A 21,241-nucleotide genomic window follows, 5' to 3' on the forward strand; every position below is an offset into this window, starting at 1 on the left:
GACATAAGAAAATATTACAATATATTTAAAACAAAATTAAAAAAAAAAAAAAAGACAACCACGTGCACAGCTATCACACAGAGACACTATTATCCTCTGCCATCAACACTGTGGATGCAAAATGTCTTATTTTTTTTACTTCCCTCATGGGGAGATATCAGTACTGACATGGCATTTAGCTTACTTGCATACGATGAGGACAGACAGAAGAAATTTCTAACAGAATAGGAAAGTAAAAAAACTTTGCTCTAGAGGTAGATGAAAATTATCTTGAAAAAACATTCAAATTATTTAGACTAATTCAAAATCCTTTAAACTAAGGCCAAAGACCACTTTGGACATCTTGAAAAAGACTACCAATAAATGTTTTTTTTAAAAATTATTAAAGAAATGAAAAGCAAACAGGAATGCTTATTTTATGTTGATAAAAAGTAAGAACCTGTGAAGTTTTGGTTAACAAACAAAATGAGACTCTATATCCAGTCAAAGACTTGTACTTCAGAATTCAGATTAAACAACTTCCTGGCCCTTTAGGCCTGTGGTTCCTTAGGCACAAGTCTCTCTTTTTAAAAAAAACTAACTGTATGATAGCTTAACAAAAAAACCCCAAACAAGAAACAACAGTCCTTTCCCCCCACAAAAAATTAAGTTTTATCAACAGTCCAACAGACTGCTGAATGAGGCAAGCTGATCTTTTATACCGATTTTTGGTAAAAGTCAAATGAGTAAGTGATGATTTAACCTCAAAATACACCACTTCCCTGTCAGTGGCAAGCATGATGATAGAGGAATGAAAAGCTATCTCAGTTAAGCTCAAATGCTATGAACACCTTTCCAAAAGGAGGTATTTTTAAGCTGGCTCTGTCGCCTTCCCTTGACTGGCCATTTTTAGTTATGTAAAGTTGTTTATTGGTATAGGAGGTGAAATAGTCTCCATCCAACAAATATAATCTGACTCAGTACAGTGATCTATGAAATGGATTCAGTGCTTTAGTGTTTTTATTTCCATAAATAAACCTGTCTTATTTCTGCAACACTACTTACATATTTTTTCTCCTGATCTTACACAATGACAGGATGGTTGAGTTTAGGAGGGACTTCTGGAGGTCATCTGCTCCAACCCCTCCAGCAGAGTCACCTACAGGAGGCTGCCCAGGACCATGTCCAGACAGACTTTGAGTATCTCTAAGGATGGAGATTCTACCACCTCTCTGGGCAACCTGTGCCCATGCTCAGACACTTGTGCCCATTGCCTCTCATCCTATCTCCAGACAACACTGAAAAAAACCTGGCCTCATCTTCTTTATGCCTTCCCTTCAGCTGTTTATACGCAGAGATGAGCTCCTCCCTGAGCCTTCTCTTCTCTAGGCTAAATTGTATAGGTTCTGTGAAAAGGCTGAACTGAATCAGTGGGATTAAGAATTCTAAATTTGAGAAAAAACTATGCTCTTCATTAAATTCTGGCTTCTTCTCTACAATGTACAATATTCTATGGGTGACTTTCTCATCTCTCTGTTTTGGCAGGCAAGCCAGGAAAAGTCAAGGATCTACAAAATGGTTTAAAAAATACTACAATAAATGAGATGAGAATGTGCACTTGTTCTCCCCATGAAGAGCTAGTTACAACCAGAAGAAAAAACTTAGTGAAAAGTTGGCTTGTCTTCCATGCCAGGAAGCACTACAGCATAGAAGACACAATAATAATTTCAACACATCCTAGCTTGGACACTCACTTATCTAGAGCGGGAAGAGAACATTTCAAAGTATAGACTCACGAGAACTACATGGACTGGACACACTTGTTCCTTATTCCTTACACAGGACACACCTATTCCTTACACAGTGTGTGGGGAAGCAGGGTGTATGCCTAGATAAAACCTTTTCAATAAAATGTTTTACTACTCTTGGCTATTATTTTGCTTTACTACCTGCATGCAAAATTATTTTAGAAGGAACAATTCCCATAACATCAAAACTACATGTAGTTATTAGTTGAAAAGAAAGGAGAAAAAAAAAAATTACCTCCGTGGCTTTCCCATTAATCGTCTGATTTTCCCCCACTCTACTCTTGTCAATTTTCTGGTTTTCAAATTTGGAAAAGATTCTTTCAGGCATACACAGAAGTCATTGTCTCCTTCAAATAGTGGTCTGTAGAAACATAATTGGTCCTCTGTTAATGACACTTAGTAAACTTTTGTCATGAGATTCCAAAAAACATCCATCATAAGAAATACATTGAAAACAAAAAGTGTAAATTAGTCATATAAACAAGATACTCCTATCCAAAGGACAAATTCAACCTGAAATAAATTTAATTGAAAACAAAGACAGAAGGTTTCCAGGACTGTTGTTCTATTTGAGCCTTGCTGTCAGTGATGTCTAAAAATGTTCCTCTCTCTTGTTACTACAGGGAAACATACTTAATTCATCCTGCTTTGTAATGCATATAAAGGCACCAAATGAAACTTCAGCAAAGCCAGTGCAGTGTCATGAGTATACTGCAACACACTGAAGGAAACCATAAAGATATGGTGAGGCATTGAGAATAAAGCAAGAGACAATGTGATACTGAGAAACAGAAAGACAGTACCTTTTTCATAAATTCATTCAATTATAACCCAGATTCCGAACAGAGGGTTCCAACATACAGGAAATTGAGCCAAATTGTCATTCTCTACAGCTATACAGGTGAGGCTTTCATTGTATTATACCATGACTCCATGATGAAGCAGAGCATCAGTAACATCAAAGTGACAGTTCAGAGAACCTACCTACACAAATTATGAATTTGTCTCTGATGCCATGACCTGTCTGTACCTCTATGTTTCATGACTGCTTTTTACTTTGTAGTACCACATCCCTCTTGGGTTGAAGAGGCAAGGGAGCAGCAATGGATATGCCTGTCTAATAGCAGGTTAATCATTAAAGACTATGTGCATTGAAATAGATCTCACCTGGTGAGAACAAAATAACTGCATCCTGGATAAAGCCACTTTTCTCCCCTGTGCGGGGTGCTGGGGTTTAGAGGAGAATATCCCCAAGCACAGAACAAAGAGGATCCTGGAAGCAACACTGCTTTCAACTAAGTGTGTGGGGTGGCAGGAGAGGGGAAAGGTACATGGAGATAAGGAGACTCAGGCAAAAATGGAAAAGAATATGAGTTTTATTTTATCCAGATTTACTGTCACTAATGTAAGATATCTGGGTAAAGAACAACTGTTTGGGGTTTTATGGAGAAAGAGAATCTGTATTTGATTATTTTTACTATCACTTGTCCCTAAGCAGGCAAACTGTAAACCCACAGCATCCACAAGATTGGAAGCTCTGAGAAATGGTGTAAGCAAGCTACAGCTGCATCCAATTCTGAGGGCCCATGATCACTGCAGTAGTAAGTAGCTCTTTAGAAGTCTCTGTGTGTCAGAAGTCAGTGGGATTTTACAGAAAACAGTCCTCTGCAGCAGCGTAGAAAGCTGGAACAGCTTCAATAATCTAATAACCACAGATGATAGTTGTACAGATTAAAATATTTCAAAAACTTAGAGTAGACATGGCATTTAAACTGATTATTTCAATTTCAGATGAGACAATTCAATTAAAATATTTTGAGACTTGTACAGCAAGACATATTTTGTCAGTTGACAGCTCTATGCTTTAAACTTTTTTAAGGTTCTCATTGAGTCTAGATCATATCACTCAAAACAACATACATCAAAGTTTTCTTCCACAGATATGCAGTTTCCTAGTAAACTACAATATCCTAACATGATCATATCTTACTAGCTTTACAAGCATATCTTGATAACTGTCAAAGAGGTTTTCAGAATTACCTGCTAAACTCAAACTCTAGTCTACTAGACTAGACCTAAAGGTCCACAGATAATTATTTGAGAACAAACTAGGAGTTCTTGGACTGTTGTAAAAAAATCATAATTATAAGTGTCACATTAAAATTGCTACTAGCAATAAGTAGAGTTTGGGTTCTTTGTTTTGAAATAAGGGGGGGCGGGGAGCATGGACTACTTCTTTTAAAGGAATTAAATCCTACAGATGATGAATTTAAAACTAACTAAAACGGACATATAATTTTTCTACTTGTGATGAACATATCCCAGAATGTTTTCCTGTTGCTATGACTGCCTTCTCAGTTAAGGAAAACAGCCACAGCAATTGTGATTAAAATAGGAAGGAAAACCAGTAATTATTTTGTTATGAATAAATTCTGGAAAAGAATGCGTGTTAACTCTGAAGCCATTCTTTAGAATATTAAACACTAGTGTTTCATCTATTAATCAATCAGTGTACATTTTAAGAATCCATTCACCAATAATGATTTTTACATTTTAGGATTTTTAGGTTTTCATGATTAGGGACTACATTAAAATGGTTCTTTTAAACAATTCACACCACCTTGCTCGTGGCGTTAAGAGAACAAGTGCCAAAGACTGAGACACAAACTGCAGAAACCGTCTAGGAGATAGAGTAGGAGATCCAAAAAGGACACAGATACCTACACAACAGCTGAACAGTCACAACCTGGAGCTCTATTAGTGATCACAATAAAAACAGGATGATGGGGGAGAAATATCCCAAATCAACATTAACAGCTTTTAGGGAAGCAGCACCTTATGAAGAAGCAGTCTCCTTCCCATCCCCTGTGTATAACACTGATCCAAGGGTTCAAAAAAAGTCTAAGTGTTCTGATAACTTCATACTTAAGATGCTAAAAACATTTGAATAAAATCTTGTATCTGGTAGAGATAGAGGTGATAACAAGAAAATTACTTCCATGAAGGAAGGCTTTGCATAGAAGACTACCCAAGTAGGTTGCTCATTCTAAAAAAAGAGAAAAAACAAAAACAAAACAATGATATAATTTTCAATAACTAATAATTTAAGAAAAAACTTTGGAGTATCTAACCAATATATGGAAATTTGCAGCTCAGTTTCAGAAAATTACTTGTTTCTATACTAATAAGAGATACTTATATAAAACAAACATACTTATCTATATTTGAATAGAACCATTCGTATATGCACCACTTATGAGCTTTGGGAAGTTTGAGCAGGTTACGAAGCCTTAAACCGATCTTCTGTGATGCTTTCTTGTCTGGCGTTGGCATTGTTGTATTAAACTTCTATGTAGTAAAACAAAAGAAACAGTTAAGCACAGTCTAACATTCTTCAATATTCCAATAATTAAACTAGATTTTCTTGATTAGAGTTTGCACACTAATAAATGTTACATTTTAATCGCACATACCGTTTCATGACAATTTTTTTGTTGCAGATCTATAATAATCCTTACTGTTTTATATCAGCAATGCCATCAAACATAACAGAAGGCAAACTTCAGCAGCATCAATACAACAAATTATCTCTGGACAAAGCTCTTTAACAGAAACATTTTCCAACACTGAAACTACATTACTGGTAACAGTAGCATGGCACTAAAGTACACACAGACTTCAAAAGTTTGAGGCACCACTGAACATTGTCTCAAGTGAGCACATGTGATACTGCAGCTCAGATGGCAGCAACACCAACTGCCTGATTTGCACCAGTGCTTCTACTCTTGCTAACGCCTCTTGAAGTGAGGATAAAGCCAGCACAGGAGTGTAATACAGCCAAAGCTTTGAGCAGAGTGTCTGCTTTTCAGAAAACTGCAAGAGAAACTAGCATGGACATAAGCAATCAAGTTTTAACTACATTTGAAAGCGATTTTATAAATTGCAGAAGAGACACTGTCTTAGGCACTGTACTTACATGCGTAATACATAGACCTGCGTTTAAACAAGGCTGTAGAAAAATAATTCCGTAATTTTGTTCCAGGGATGGCTGTCTTAACTGACAGAAAAAAGACCTTATTTGCAACAAATAACAGCTTTTTGAGAATATTAGTTTAACTGGGTCCCCACGCCGTAATCAGTTGTTATCCTTCCCCAAATGCTCAAAAGTATTTTGACCTTTAGCAGCAGCAATAATAGGATAAAGCATAAGGTAGGCACCTTACTGGCTCCTGCTGTGCTTAACCACTACCTTCTAGAGACAGGTCCCATTTCTCCCACTGGAACTCCAGGAAACGAAGCCTAGCAGGACAGCAAGATCTGTGAGCTATGGCAGCTGCAGTCCCTCACAAATGTTTATCTAGCAATCACTGGACCTCCTGAAGCAGACATTTACGTACAAACCAACCAGGCTTAGAATATTATCCAGGCCTTTCTACTGTTAAGAAATCATGGTAATGGATAGAGAGAAAATGTCACGGTCCTCATCTCTGACCAAATGGACCCAGCAAAATGGCAACTGCTAAGCCTTCCTTGTTTGACAGTGCACAGTACAGTTCAGAAGGTAAGAAAGACCAGTATTCAAATAATACTTTTTCAGTGCGGCAAATTCAGGCTCATAAGGTGATGGTACAGAGAAGTGATTTGGACGACAAAGGAACTAGAGAGCCAATTCTTTGAGACTAAGAGATGTTGCCCTGTAACATCGCAAATAAAGGCTGAGAGAAATTACAGCTGCTCTTTTGTGCTATATCAAGGAGTAGACAGCCAAGCTGAGGAGCAGAAAAACAAGCTGTTTGAATTGGAGGACGACATCATAACAGGATCAAGAAGGCATGGATGGCCACGAATACCTTTAGGCAGAAATCTAGAGCAAGTTCCTAACTGTTGGAATACACTGAGTTCTATAGCAGGGTTCTAAATGATATAGTCAGTGCAAGAAACCTATTCAGCTTCAGTTAAAAACTGACTAAATTTATGCAGACTACAGGATATGATTGCTTGCAGAAGCACGATGGGTAATTAGTCTGGAATCTTTTCTAGCTCTGTATGCTTATGTCCAGGATCAAAAAGAACAGGTACTCCCATAAACAGAGTAACCCTGTTGTGAGGAAGAAAAATATAAATCTGTTTTGAATTGTGGCTTGTTCCTAGCAACAGCTTTCCTCACAAGAATATTCATAAACTGATAATGCAACTTGAAAAGCAAACGTATTCTAATTTTCAACTACCACAGATAGGCTTGTTCCCCTTTTTGGTAAAAATATCTGCATACACATAGGTACCTGTGGAACCATTGCAACCTTCTGATTTCTTTTGGGTGACCTTGTGTTTATTTGTCTGTCATCTTCTTCACAGAAGAGTCGACTCCGTTTTGAATTTCTGAAGGGCTGCATGTATCAAAATTAAGAATGAATTACAAGAAAAAAAAAAAATCCAATTTCTCTGTTCATGCACAGAATTTACAGTGAGAGAAATGGAATGCCTTTTCTCTTGCCACCTATTGGTTTTAAGGCACATGGTACACGATAAATAGTGCCTCCTAGCAGTTAGAGATCTAAGGGCTGAGAGAAGAGAAGAGCAAATTTAAGATTCCAGGCTTTCCAATGCTAACTATAACCCATTACTATACTGCTGGCCCAGTTCCACGGAAGTATTTAGAACCTAACTCCCACTTGCTTCCAGAGGAGTTAGGTGTCTAAACACTTGTGTATATAAGCTTAAAATAGTCCTTGCTTTGGGTGTAAGCACATCTGTTAAACAGTTTGTTCTGAATTTTGGGTCAAATAAAAAAAGCTTATTCAAACAGTGCATTGTTTTGGTATGTTCTCAGTAAAAACATTAGCCAGATACAATTTTTTAGCAAGGAATTCTTATGACTCTAATGAAGTATTGTGGCTTTGTTGTTTTTTTAAACTCATTGAAAGTGCCTACACTGCAAAATGCTAAGAAGCTGAAGCCTGAAGAAACTTAAGCTTGAATAAGTTACGTGAAAATATCAGAAGAGAAGAATTTAGAATTTATGCTACCTAAAATTTACTTGTGTGCCAAGATGTTATAGCTCAAAGGGAATAAGAAGCCTGACTGAAACAAGAAACCATATTGCAAATACATGTCATAAAAAAAATACTTCCTTTTAGTTATGCCTACGACAAAAAACTTGTCATGAGGACAAAAGAGTAACCTATGATTGGCTGTTAGAGCTGAGAGCAAGCAGCTTTTCCTTCCATGAAGACTGTGGCCCAGCACAGGAGCCAGCCACAACTGAAATGCGTCTGATCTGCAGAACCTCAAGACTGCACCCTGTAGTGTTCCTTGTATTTCAACCTATTTACAAAGGTGATGAGTAAAGGCAGAACAAATGCAGATTTCTCTTCGGTACAGATGGTGAAAGTGCTACAAACTGATATGGGTATGAAATCTATAACATCCACAATGTGAGGAATACTGATGACAAAGATAAGCCCTTAACAGGAATCAGAAACAAAATAAATCAAAGTGAAACAAAACTTCACTAATAAGCGTTTACACTTAAGAAAGGCTTTTAATAAGTTTGTGACTGATTAAAGTATCTGTCTGAAGAGATATATTCTCTATTAAATTAATTAGTGGTAGCAAAAAAATCTGTCTGTCCCATGCCGTGACAACACCTGGACCAGGGAAACGTGCCTGCCTTTCTCTAAATTATACATATTTTATAAATATAACTACACAAGTGTTTTCAAGTAACAGTAGTGCCCTGTATGTGCCACACACCTAAGCACATTCAGCGTACAGAGGAAAAACAACCATTCCTTGTAGATGTTACAAACCAGGAGAGACACACGCACCCCCCAAACAGAGGAACTATGTATCAGCAAGGTAACCCAAATGGCGCCCACATCATATTGACATAGTAATTAGTTTATCATATTAATTGTTACGGATGTTGTTTTTCTCTCTTCACCTAGATGATACATTGAGTTCTTCACATCTTCCAATTCACTGAATCTTAAGAACAATCTTAAATTTCAATTACAATGTCTTATGTTCTTTTATAACATCTCTGCCATCCTTGACAAACCATCACCCTAAAAAAGGTCAGAACTCTAACTTTTGAGCAAGAAACAAAATCCACAGTCCTGTTCCCACAATAAAAGCCCTTAATCACAGAACTCCAGGGCTTTTTAATCACAGCATTCTGCCCACAGGATGAAGAGCCAGGTTCCTATTGAACACTTGCAAATTATATTTTAGTCTTGACATTTGAGATGCTGGTTCCAGAATGACATTTTTCTCCCAAATGTCTATATAGTTCTTCTTGACTTTCTGACACTATACCAGATGAAAAGCATGTGTCAACACAGGAACACAAATGCTAAAACAATCTAGACAAAACTTAAGAGTTCCTTCAACCTTATGCTAAGGCTATGATCCAGATCAAGAGAACTGTTTTACAACCCTCAACAGAAGCTGCCAAATTCTATTCCAAGGAACTATCCAAAATGATAAGAGTGTTTCATCAGTCTGGATTGCCAGTGCCTCACACGAGAACAAAATAACAAGCGTTGCAAAGAGGTATCATCCACATTAGCTAAATAGGTCAAGCATTTTTGGAAAGATTTTTCAACAAGCAGTACAAGGTATCTGCAAAACTCCCAGTGTTCAGGAACTCAAAACTAGTACAGAAGACTGCATCACATCTCAGCAACACGGGTCACTGAGAACATATCAGGCTATCCTCTGATCTTTCTCCCAGCTATTTACAGAATACTGAGCTACATTCAAATTTTGACTTTTTATTTTTAATACCTATAGTCAGCATACCTAACAATTGACACAGTTTTCGTACAAATGTTATGTTATGGCTAGTGACTTTGGTTCTTTTGCACAGGTGATCTTCTAAATTACCAGTAAGGCTTGTTTCTGTGAAAAGATAAGCATTCCTGTGAACAGCTGAAAACTGTAACAAGAACTCCGGCAGGAATTAAGGGCCATCACAAAGTCCTTGTCACTATCTGAAACTGCATTTTGCAGACTTTATGTTCTCTAGCATAAACACATAGCAACCTATGTGTGTATATATATTATCTATCTTGGTGAATCCTAAAATAAATACCTTCTCTGTGTAATTTTCTCTTTACAGGGAGGAGATCACAGGACAAGCTACATATGACAGATGTTAGTCCCATTACTTAACGCTCTATGGATGCTGCTCAGATATTTTGATTATGTACAGAGAAGGCAAGTGTGATAGTTTTCAATCATAACGTTTCCCTTCCAATGAGTGAACAGTTCACAAAAAATGATGATTTGAATAAAAACCAGGTGATAGTTGGCAAGCTGGTCACAATTGCTGTAGAAGGTGGTGACACCAGAAGAGCATGGGAGAAAGATCTGCCTATTTCGTATACTCTTCAGGGTGCAGCAAAAAGAGCACACGATATTGCAGATGTAGACAACAAGGCACTGGGTGCAATATTGCCGGTGGCAAAACCAAACCAAAAATCACATAATTCGGTAAGATAGAGGAGGTTGAGAATAATCAAGAAAAGCGAATGTGATACAACAGGGAAAGAAGCAACAATGGAATATTTCAAAAAGAAAGAGGGAAATGGACAACACAAACACCCAACCCATGCCCTTGGAGGCTGCAGGCTCATTACCTTTCATTCCCCCACCCAGAGGTTATTCTTTAACATAAGGTCTCCTATGAGACCTCTCAGAATACTACATGACATTTCACTGACATTCCTTTATTTTTATTAAAATCTGCACCCCAGAAGGCACAATGATGGAAGTGCATTATGACATTTTCCCTTCTTTTTCTTTATGCATCAGTTCTCAGCCATAATTAGAAGTGAGATATTTCATGAGATAACACAAATGGTTGATCAGAAATGGTGATTCCAAGTTCAAGGTCGTAGCTACAGTACAAACATTTCACACAGCACTTGCTTTACAAAAGAAAGAGAGAAAATTATTACGAGCTATCTTGAACAAGCTCAGTAATTTAATTTGTTTGATTATTCATTTATAACGTATGTTTTCATCTCATATCCAAACTGTGTAGACTACTTGTGAAGGACATAGTTTAACATTTGGAAATTATGAAACTATAAATCTCAGCCAAATTTTTTGATCCTAAATTTGATTCACTTTACAGCATTTTACCAGTCCTGAAGTTGTCTTTTTATTGCTTCTTACCATTTCCACTGCAGAACCAGCATTCTTGCTTTTCCAAAGGGGTGTTTTCTGCAGAGAATTATACTTTTCATTCCACGAACTGGATAAACTTCCCTCTGTTGTGAAGAAATCATGTAATTAATATACATATATATATACACACACACATATATATAGGTTTTAACATAACTACTATCCAAAAGCTAGTATAACACCATCAACTATTAATATATTTTTATTACTTGCAATGTCTTCTTTGGATTCAGCTACAAAAAGATTTTAGATTTCAATATTCTTATTAAATCGTTCTGAACACTAATTAAAAAAAATTGAAAGAGATTTTTAGTACAAGGAGAAACTTGAACAAACTATTTTTTACTCCTCACAACTTTTAGATTTCTTGAAACCTCCTTTGCTAGAATCAGTTACATCTAAGGCAGCTGTACTGTGGCTATAACTGAAACCGGGAGAAGGTAAAGCTCTATAAGAACTGGCCACCTTCTGGTTCTAAAAAATGATTAAGTGGGGGCACGCCAGCAAGCAAATCAAATTTAATTGAAACAAACCAATATTAGTTACAACACATTCAACAGACCATGTCTTCTTCCTTGTGTAATAGGAGCCTTGTAATATATAAAGAAACTTTTATTGTTGGACAGACTATAAGCATTCAAAATTTGTACGAATATTCATGAAGACAACTTCAAAGAAAAAGATACAAGAAACATATTATTGATTTAGCCCACATCTTGCTGATGGAAAACACAATGAGACTGAAATTCCTTCCTAATGTAAATTTTGTCACATGTACAGGTCTCACTAAGAATCCTTCTCTTATCTCATCCTCAAGAGAGGAAAGATTACCTCAATCTTCTCATCAAACCTGACGCCTAGGCAGTACTTAGGAAGAAAAAACACATTTCAAGAATTTTACCCAGAAGAGCAGTGTCTAAATACACCACAATATATGTAGTTTCAACCACCAAGGATTATTAGTCTACAGAACTAACAAGTATCCACAATGAAACCAACTATATTTCAACAAAACCCCTTCTTTGGTGTTATTTTATTGAACTTTTTGAAGCCAGAAACTAAGTATACCTGAAAGTCAAACTGGGTACAGGTAAATAACACATTAATTTCTTACCTTTCAAGCTCACAAGTGCTTTTGCTGAAGAACCTGCAATATATCAAAAAGTCCACATAAATCATAAGTTATTTCAAACCATACAACCTCTGCACAGCCTACTCATTCTTAATTAATTCTTAGGCAGAAAGTGGAATTTAATATTAAGTCTTTCACAGCTGAGTGAGTGAACCCAGTGTGCCCTCCATGGCACCATGTATAGCATTATAAGTTTATTACCTAATAAATCTTGAAGGCATATTCATGTTTTGTTTTTTCCTTTAGTTTTACATCTACAAAACAGCTTCAGATGCTGAGCACTTTTGTTTAACACAGCAAATTCTGAACAAGCTTTATGTCCAAACTACATACTTCCATGCAGCGGCTTGTTTGATGCAGTTGCAAAGATACAACTGACAAGGAAATGGTAACGACACTTCTTCCTCTTTCTTTTAATACTTTCTACAAATTCTTCAATGCCAAAAATTTCCACAAAATCAGTAATTTATGCTCTTTAAGCTTGGTTCGCAAGTAGGGAGATGGATAGTTAGTTGCCCCCTGGTGGAACCTCCTTATTCAGAAAGGCAGCAGATTCACATATTATAAACACAGACAGGACCCTTAGTTTGTTTGAACTGTTCAAACTGTGTAATGCATCCATCAACATTTCACTGCTCCCCTTCTGCTGCATCTGTAGGACCTCTGCATTGCTTCTGGGCCAGGAAGGACAAAACTGGGCCTGACTACAGCCTTCATGCTCTGGAATTTTCAAACGTCTCTCTAAGAATGAGCTGTTTGAAGCAACTACATTAGCAGAAGGGAATGATATTTCTGCATGACAATGCTTCCCCAGATTGATCCTTGTCTCTCAAATCAACTTTACCTTTCCAGTTATGTTCCCATGTTGCAACCACTCCTTCTTATGTTGCATCCTCTTTTCCCCTTCGCTTTCCCCACTCCCTCCTTTGGCTTCTCTTTGGAGCTGCTGTTCCAAGAACATTTCTGACTCCAAAGGTCTGGAAATCCCTTTTCTTGTGGCTTCCCTGTATCTAGGTCCTAACACCACTAATTTGACAGTGCCAGAGATCCTTGCCTCTAAGAGGATACATTCCAGGGAATATCACAGAGCCAAAAAAATAAGTTATTGTCCCTTTCCAGGGGAACAGGGTATTTTGGCTTGGGATGGACTGTTGAAGAGAATACAGGTGCAGCAATGGCAAAAAAACCACCTACATTCCTCATTTTTTCATCATAGTATTGTGTTTGCTGCCATCTTATGATGCCATGTGTTAAAAAAAGTTCTATAAAAAAAGAAAAAGAAAGTTTCTATTATTAAAAAAAAATTTAAAATGTTTAATATGTGAAATAGAAGTACTTTTGACTCACTGGTGGTTTAGAGGGCCTCCACACCCTCATATCTCCCAAGCTCTTCAAATCTACAACAGTTAACATATGGGATTACATGTCAAAAACAAGGTGATGAACCTGGGCTGTACTGTTGTCCTTCTTGCACATTTCTGATACATCACCTTTCTTGGGTTGGAGGCCTAACAGTGACTGGTACAGGAACATGCTTCTATGATGATCTGATTCACAGTGAATTCAGCTCTTGTAACTAAGATGTACATTAAAGGTATCACAGGATTAAAGCCTTTGCTTTTTTTTTTTTTTAATTTCATACTAATAATCAGAGACCATATACTGTGCTTGCATAAATACATGGTACCCTGCTATCAACCGAGAATGAAGTCCTGAAAAGTAAGAACAGTGAAGAACTGGTGTCCCCCCCAAATTAACATCAAATATGGTGGGAAACACGTGCAGGGATTAATAAGTAGACGCGTTTCAAGAACATGGGGCAAGTACATGTCTCAGTGGATGGAGAGGCAGAAGCAGGGTCATCAGGACTGTCAAATGGAGAAGATGCTGGCTTTTCAGAATGGATCACTATCGTGAAAGATCTCAAAGCACTTCATCTGTAAGACCGAACGTACAATCATTGCCCTCTTTTTCTGACCATCTTGCTCATATGAATACAGTTCAATCAATTCAGTCAAGGGTGAGTATGCCAAAAATGGAAATGAAACCACTCAGCAAGAGGCAGCAAAGCTTTATATTGGGGGGTGGTGTCAATCCACAGCTGAAGTGCCTGAGATCCTTTGCTAACCACCAAACTTGGATACTTCACCTGCGAGAGTGATGATGGGCCAGCAGAGCAGGACATTAGATAACTGGCATCAGAAACAACAGCTGGAGAAGTGATGGACAGCAGAATGTTACTGCGCTACCTTCTAGCTTTATAAGATTAACACTCCAGAATAGCATTACTTGCCAAGGACTTTTCCACATGGGATAGTTAATCTTCAACAGATGCATGCTAGAATAAGGCTGCTCATTTGTTTTCACTTAACCTGCAACTAAAGTAATGTAACCAGAAAAGGGCATCTTTGTTTAGGAAGATAAGTTTCCAAATAAGAAATTCCTGACCTAGGCAAGTTCAAAGTTAAACTAAACTATTTTAATGTAGCAAGTTGCAGAAAATTATTAACAACAGCACTTCTGTAGTTTAAAGCATTAGAATACACGTAATATATCAAAATGACAATGGAGATGTCTATAAGCTTAATTTTACCTTAAAGGCAACGATGATACATGGGTTTTCTTGTCAAGTTCTTCTATATTGATTTTAGGGGCTACTTGCAACACCATCAAACTTCAAGGAATACAGCACATCTCCCTACTTTTTCCATTTAGTTTGGCAGTACTGTACATCCTACCGGGGCCACAAAACCAGAAACTAGGATGATCTTCTAAGCAATAATGAGTTACAATAAAAAACAACCAATATTTAATACAGATAAAAGTATGTCAAAAACTATAAAAATTGCAAAGTGATTCAGGATAGATTAAGTCTATTAAAACCATCCAAAATTTTAGTTAAAATAAATATTAGATTTATAATATCCCAGCCTCACATTAAATGCCAGTAATTTTGTACACTCCTGTTCTGAAAAACAAATATATAATCATAGGCAGTCTTTTTAACCAGCATTCTAATTATAAACATAGAGATTAAAGTAGAATATACACACATGCTTGAACGTAAATACCTATTATGACAATGACACAGGTTTCATTTCTACAAACATCAAACACTTAAAAAACAAGTGGGTGGAAACGAAGAAATAAGGCCTATGCATCATTTAGGGTATTACAACCAAATCTACTTCCAGCTCTTCTGGGTTCAGAGGATCACGGAGGTAACTTTCGTAACACTGAAAGTAAAAAAACTCAACCTAGGGAAGACGCGCAGCCAGCTCAGCACAGTGGTGGCTCAGGAATTAGAAGGCCTGCTTTCAGTAGCCTATGCCAGCATACTACTCCAGTGCAAACTGCCCGATTGGCATAGACTTGTCCTGGTATCCTACTAAGTACTGCTTTGCCTATGTTGTTAGCAAATTAATTACTTGAACACAGTGTTCACACTTGACTAACTTTGAAAAACTAGAAAAGGATTCAGAACAGAGCTAGGAGAAAGATCTAAAGATCTAAAAACATGCCTTATTGCGAGAAAGTCAAGACATTCCAATCTTGTTCTTCCCAAAGAAGGTCAAGATCTGCACTGATCACAAGTATCTACAAAGGAAGATAAGTCAGGCAGTAAATAGCTCTGCAGCCTTCTCTTACAAGGAATGGCATAACTAGATCTATTTGTCAGAAAATTACATTGGATAAGTTCAGGTTAGCAATGAATGCAAAGTTTAACAGATTTTATGTAACTATACTAAGAAAGGGCATGTCGAGCTCCCCGTCATTCAAAATCTTTAAACCAAGTTTACATCTATTTTTAAGTAAAAAACTATAGCTAAAAAGGAAGCACAGAATTGATGCACAGAAATTACAAACACAAGTGTCCTAGCATGTTCAATGAAGAATGCAACACGATTATAATGGCCTTCTATGGCCCTAGGAAAAAAAACAATAAATCTGTAAAATACATGTACCACAAGTGCAGTAAAAATAATTGTGTGCTAGATTATGAGGCATGTAATAGCATGATATCAGGAAGCTCATTAGCAACTAAGAGTCAGGAATAAGTGTATTTATGTATTTTATTACACTTGCAAGAAGTGATTTTCAGGAATTTCATGTAAAACCGAATAAAAAAAAATCAACATTAAAATAACCTCAAGTCCATCAAGTCTAGCATGATAAGGACCCTGATGTTTTCATGCTAGGCCAGCTAGAAACCAGAACTGCTTCAGTGGCTGCTGCTGCAGGGTCTGGCGGATGGACAGCTCCTCGCATCCTCAACCGCCACTCTCCCTGTGCCAGCGCGGCCGCCAGGAATAGTTCCTCTAGCCCCAGCCTCCTTCTCCCAGAACAAGGGAGCGCGTACAGAGGATTACCATGAAGAGAACCTAAAAAGCCTCCTCCAGCTGCTCAGCAAGCAGTGTAAACAGACTTAAAAAGGAACTCTTGACAGTTTGCCCTCCAAAAAGTATTTCTGATGTGGAGATAGGCTTTGAGGCATTGGAAAAAAAAAATATGCAAAAAGCTTTTCTCCTTTTCAAAAATTAAAGTTGGGTTTAAGTTTAAAAACAAGCATCTATTGCCTCCCCTCATTTGAAAATACTGTAACTGAAGAGGTGGAGTATGACTGCAATTCGATACAGGCAGTTGTGGATGCCCTGATGTATAAGCAAAGCAGTTTAAATACAGCTTCTCCACAGCTGATCTTGAAATTTAAACAGGAACACAGACAAGCACATTACATTTGTGAAAGTATTTTCAGATTTTTTTTTTTATCATGAATTCATAACAGCTGATTACAATTTTGAAAATAAAGGTCATAAGTAACTACAGAGATGTTCCATCACTACTGATTTTACTAATGTGTGGGCACAAAGGGGCATATCTAAATCAATACTGAGAATTCTAGGATCCAGATAAGCAATTACATAATGTAAAACCTCTCCTCTTCAGATCATTACACTATTTTGTCTAAATTCTGCACAGGTGAGCAGTTATTTTGACATTGGTTGCATGACTGCCTCAAAAACCTATGTCATTAAGCTACATCACCGGCACTAAAAATGGCATGACAGAGGAAACTCACACAGAAGAAGGGAAAAACACGAGCTTTTATTATAGATTGAGTCATTAACCCTCTGAGAGATCATTCATCTACACAAGTACGGCACAAGTTGTTTCAGCAGAGGAAGCATCTCAAACGATTGGCCACTAAGGATAGCTTATTCAGGAAAGCTTGGAAAGTAAAAAGCACACATCAGAGGAAAAAGTGGCGCTGGGTAGCTTTTAAGCTCCCCCAAAACTTCGGGCTTGTTGAAGAGGTAAATAAATAAAAAAACCTAACAATAACTTTTTGCTTCAAGCACGAATCAGTATTTCCCTCATGTTATGAGCCCACTAATAAACTGACATTTGTGTATTCCCAAATCCTAATTTAACTACTGGACACAAGTCAGTTTTTCAGTCATGTGAAACCTTTTACAGGACTTGTGCAGACAATAAGCACAATACCAAAGCCCTCTTTTTGAAACACCATGTTCTCATGATGGACAATACACTGATACCATGGTAACATACAATTTTGAAGGTATGCAGCACAAATGATCCCAAAATTATTAGTTGTGGATACTATTTAGCAGCCACGAGACTAATCTTGAGCCTTCTCCCAAATGCTGTAATCTCATATAGTTCTGCTGATTTTTTGCCTCAAATGTCCAGAGCACAGCGGTGGCCCCTCAGGACTGGAAAATGAAAGTGGCAAGTCCAGAAAAGCGTCAGAGCAGAGCAACTGGCTATGCAGGGGCAGGGTGCCTGTGAACCACATTAAGGGTAAGGACAATCATTTCTGCATGAAGTGCTGCCCTTATGCTGCAGCATCCATCCATGGGACAAAAGGCCATGCAGAAAGATCCTTCCCTTCTCCTGCCTGTGCTAAAACACAAGCCCCTAGAAACAGTACCAGCAACGTCTACCAATATATGATATTTGGCAATATATGACTGTTTTCAGTATTTGTACTGTAAAAGGTTAACACTTTGACACCCATCACTACTACAGTCTGGCTTTGTGCTTCAATTCACCTGCCACTTGTTGGCATTTGCCTACGCACAACACCGAAACACTGCACTCCGCAGTAGCTCAGCAGTTTACTCCTGGTGGCAGCCCCGTGCTGAGGACAGTTTAGTTAGCTGAGCATGCTTTCACTTCTGTCAAAAATGGCATCTCACTCTCACTTTTACAGAGCTGATTCCAGGCATCGTCCTCATTCAGACTCGCTTGTAGAAAAGAATGCACCAAGATGTAGCTTTGCTTGTGCTGTTGTCCGCAGAGCTCTGCCTCTACCAGGAGTAGGACAGTCTTCTAGACACATTTGCACGTTGCCTGTTTTATAAGTCTTGCCTCAGTTTTACTGTGTGCACTTTAGAACTGCGTAATAACCCACAAATAAGATTGCTATTACTAGTAGCAAGAGACGGGGCAGCATTACGTACACTCCAATACAATCAACTGTTTTCCTCTTAACAGAGGAAACAGAGAGAGGAGACAGAGAGAAATAGTCATCTGGTTTGCAGCAGTAAAACTGCCTGCCGTTTACCTCCACTGCAAAATTACCAGGAGACAAGAGGTGGGCAAAAATGCACTGACCAAAATTAGTCACTCATTGGGCACCAACCCAACAGTCTGCAGAAACAAACCTTGTCTCCAAAATATAAATCCAGTTTTTAGCATTGGAAGTACTTATGCAGTTGGGACCTTTAATATTCTGGAATTTTTCTGCTAGAGGATTTGCCACAGAATTGTTCTTTCTTCACAGCACTTTGCTCCATCCCAGGTTACTATATCCCTCTCCCCTGGCAGCACTAGTAAGAAAAGGCCTCAAGTACAAGAAATGCATGTAAACTTACACACTGCCATCATCCTCATTTTTTAGGTGGTCAGTGTGAACTCTCTTATCCGTGTCAAAAGGACAAAATGTTAACTTTAGAGAAGAATGGAACAATAGTAACTCTAGCAGACAAAACAAGTGCCTATTACGAGACAACTACGTGCCTTACATTCATCTTCCTCCTGAGTTAAGGAATATTCACTGCCCAGCTGCATTACAGAACTTGCCAGAGGGCAAGTAGGTGCTATCAGAATACTCTGGGACAAATTCCACTTAATCAGATTTCCAACTTGAAAGTGAAACTGCACAGTTCTTACCACACTACAAAACGTCAGTTTTCTTGTCACTGAGTATGCTGTATTTACTTATAATTCCTTTTACATGAAAATGCAGTTATGATCTACTACTTTACCATAAACTATGCTGGAGAAAATTCACAAGGATGATACATAAACCTGAAAGTATGTTAGTCATGAACTATTCTAACTTTTTTAGGAACTTATTTTCACACCACTATGGGAGATTACAAAAACAATTTTGCAATGCTTACTGTTATTATCCCTTATAAATTAAGTTGCAGACTGAAAGCTGCATGAAGTCAGTGTTAAATCAGTCAGGACTAAGTTTACATCTTCATTTTAAGTAGAGGACTGGAACTGCAAGAGCTATGTGCGGCAACAGTTACAGTGTAATTTGAAAACATCCAGTTCACCAAAATTGGAAAGAACAGGAATGGAAGCAGAAGGCAAACATTCTTTGAAACTTTCACATTTCTAGCAGTTCACCAACACTACAGAAAACACGAAGCTCCCTATTTGATGAAAAACCAAAACATCCCTTACTTGCACCAAACTTAGGTAAATACAAACCTTAGGGGCAAGGTTAGCACAGTGGAAGCCTATTACCTTCGCAAATACAGGCACTATGTGTCTTCTGCTTCACCTGCTGAGCAGATACCGTAACGACACCACTGGCAAGGGTCTGCAGTATAGCACAGTGAGTGAAAGTCATACGCTCTGTTCTAGTAGCTGTTACAGGTGAAGCAACACATCTGTCAAATCTTTCTGATGCCATGGTAGGCAATATAAAGGTGGCAGAGGTGAAAAATTTATTTTTCATACTTTACGTTAACTTCTTGAAACACATGGTGCCTTCCCTGGAAGATGAGTAAGGCAAAAGGAGGAACAGTAACTTCAACACTGTCTGTTCCAGTGAAGAGGGAAAGTTGATTCAGTAAGCAATAAAACATTGCTAATTATTAATTACGGTTGTCTCAGTTGGTCCATGACTTGTATTAATCAGACTCTAATGCGGTACAGCATACATGACTGAGCTGTAGCAAATGGAGAGCATCAGTTCTACCCTTAATTTATGATGATCTTTCAGCAATCTGTTCGGTTAACACAACGACACTGGCCACATAGGCATATTAACCTATTTTTCTCCTAACAGTTGTTGGAGTTGAAACAAAGACCCACACAGAGCAGTCAGAAGCAAGATTTCAACTCTGAGTCACCTCTCTGACAATATTCTGACATAGAAATAGTTGGTATGTTCATGAACTTGCACGGTGATGCACAAAACAGCGTCAACAAAAATATAGTCTACCCTGCCGTGTGCACATTTATTGAAACTACTAAATGCCCTGGTTTTAGCTTGGCATGTATTTACAGTTTATAAGAAGACATATCAAGAGAGCGCGTAGACACATTTTACATTGAATAATTTCCTCTTCTGTAACATTCAAATACCTTGTGTGTGAATCCATATATACAGCAACACATGTATCATTTTCATCTACACCTAGGTTTTTAATCTAATCCCTGTGTGCATTGAAAATGCTGTCCACACAAACCCTATGTAGATGTATAGGTCCGTATGTACGACAGCACATATTTTCATGCTTTCTATACAACTATCGTTCATCTACTGACACACAACACAGGGTCCTTGAGCTCTTCCCTCTGCATTTATCAGTGCCCCCTAGATGCAATGTGCATGCCTTAACCCCCCACCAGTCCTTCAGAGGTGCTCACACTGTACCCGGACAAGCTACGAGTAAATAAGCCCTCCTTCCCCCCTAGGACGGCAGAAGGGACAGGAGCACTGGGCTTCTCACCCCTTCCCCAGGGCAGGACGCTCCTTCCCCCGCACCGCCCTCACCCCCGCAGGCGGGGCAGGCTGTCAGGTGTGCCCCGCACACTCACGCCCTCCCCTCCCCGCCCGGCTCCCGGTTCCCGCGCCCCC

At 38.2% G+C, this 21,241-nt stretch overlaps 1 protein-coding gene across 2 annotated transcripts in view; it reads right to left on the reverse strand.

The window, feature by feature from the left end:
- LIN9 (lin-9 DREAM MuvB core complex component) overlaps positions 1 to 14,955 on the reverse strand; it is a 32,738-nt gene extending 17,783 nt beyond the window's left edge. Inside the window, exons 1-6 of one of the 2 annotated variants that reach the window (XM_009648180.2) lie at positions 14,708 to 14,955; positions 12,097 to 12,129; positions 10,971 to 11,065; positions 7,070 to 7,174; positions 5,002 to 5,135; positions 2,023 to 2,148 (exon numbers count right to left, since the gene is read on the reverse strand). In XM_009648180.2, coding sequence (XP_009646475.1) covers positions 2,023 to 2,148; positions 5,002 to 5,135; positions 7,070 to 7,174; positions 10,971 to 10,973 — 368 coding nt within the window. In that variant the 5' untranslated portion in view covers positions 10,974 to 11,065; positions 12,097 to 12,129; positions 14,708 to 14,955. The remainder of the gene's footprint in view (positions 1 to 2,022; positions 2,149 to 5,001; positions 5,136 to 7,069; positions 7,175 to 10,970; positions 11,066 to 12,096; positions 12,130 to 14,707) is intronic. The other variant, XM_009648181.2, reaches the window with a different exon arrangement.
- Between the last annotated feature and the right edge of the window lie 6,286 nt (positions 14,956 to 21,241).

The sequence above is a fragment of the Egretta garzetta genome, unplaced genomic scaffold, assembly GCF_000687185.1.
Source record: "Egretta garzetta isolate BGI_Z169 unplaced genomic scaffold, ASM68718v1 scaffold11, whole genome shotgun sequence".
NCBI classification, from domain to species: Eukaryota; Metazoa; Chordata; class Aves; order Pelecaniformes; family Ardeidae; genus Egretta; species Egretta garzetta.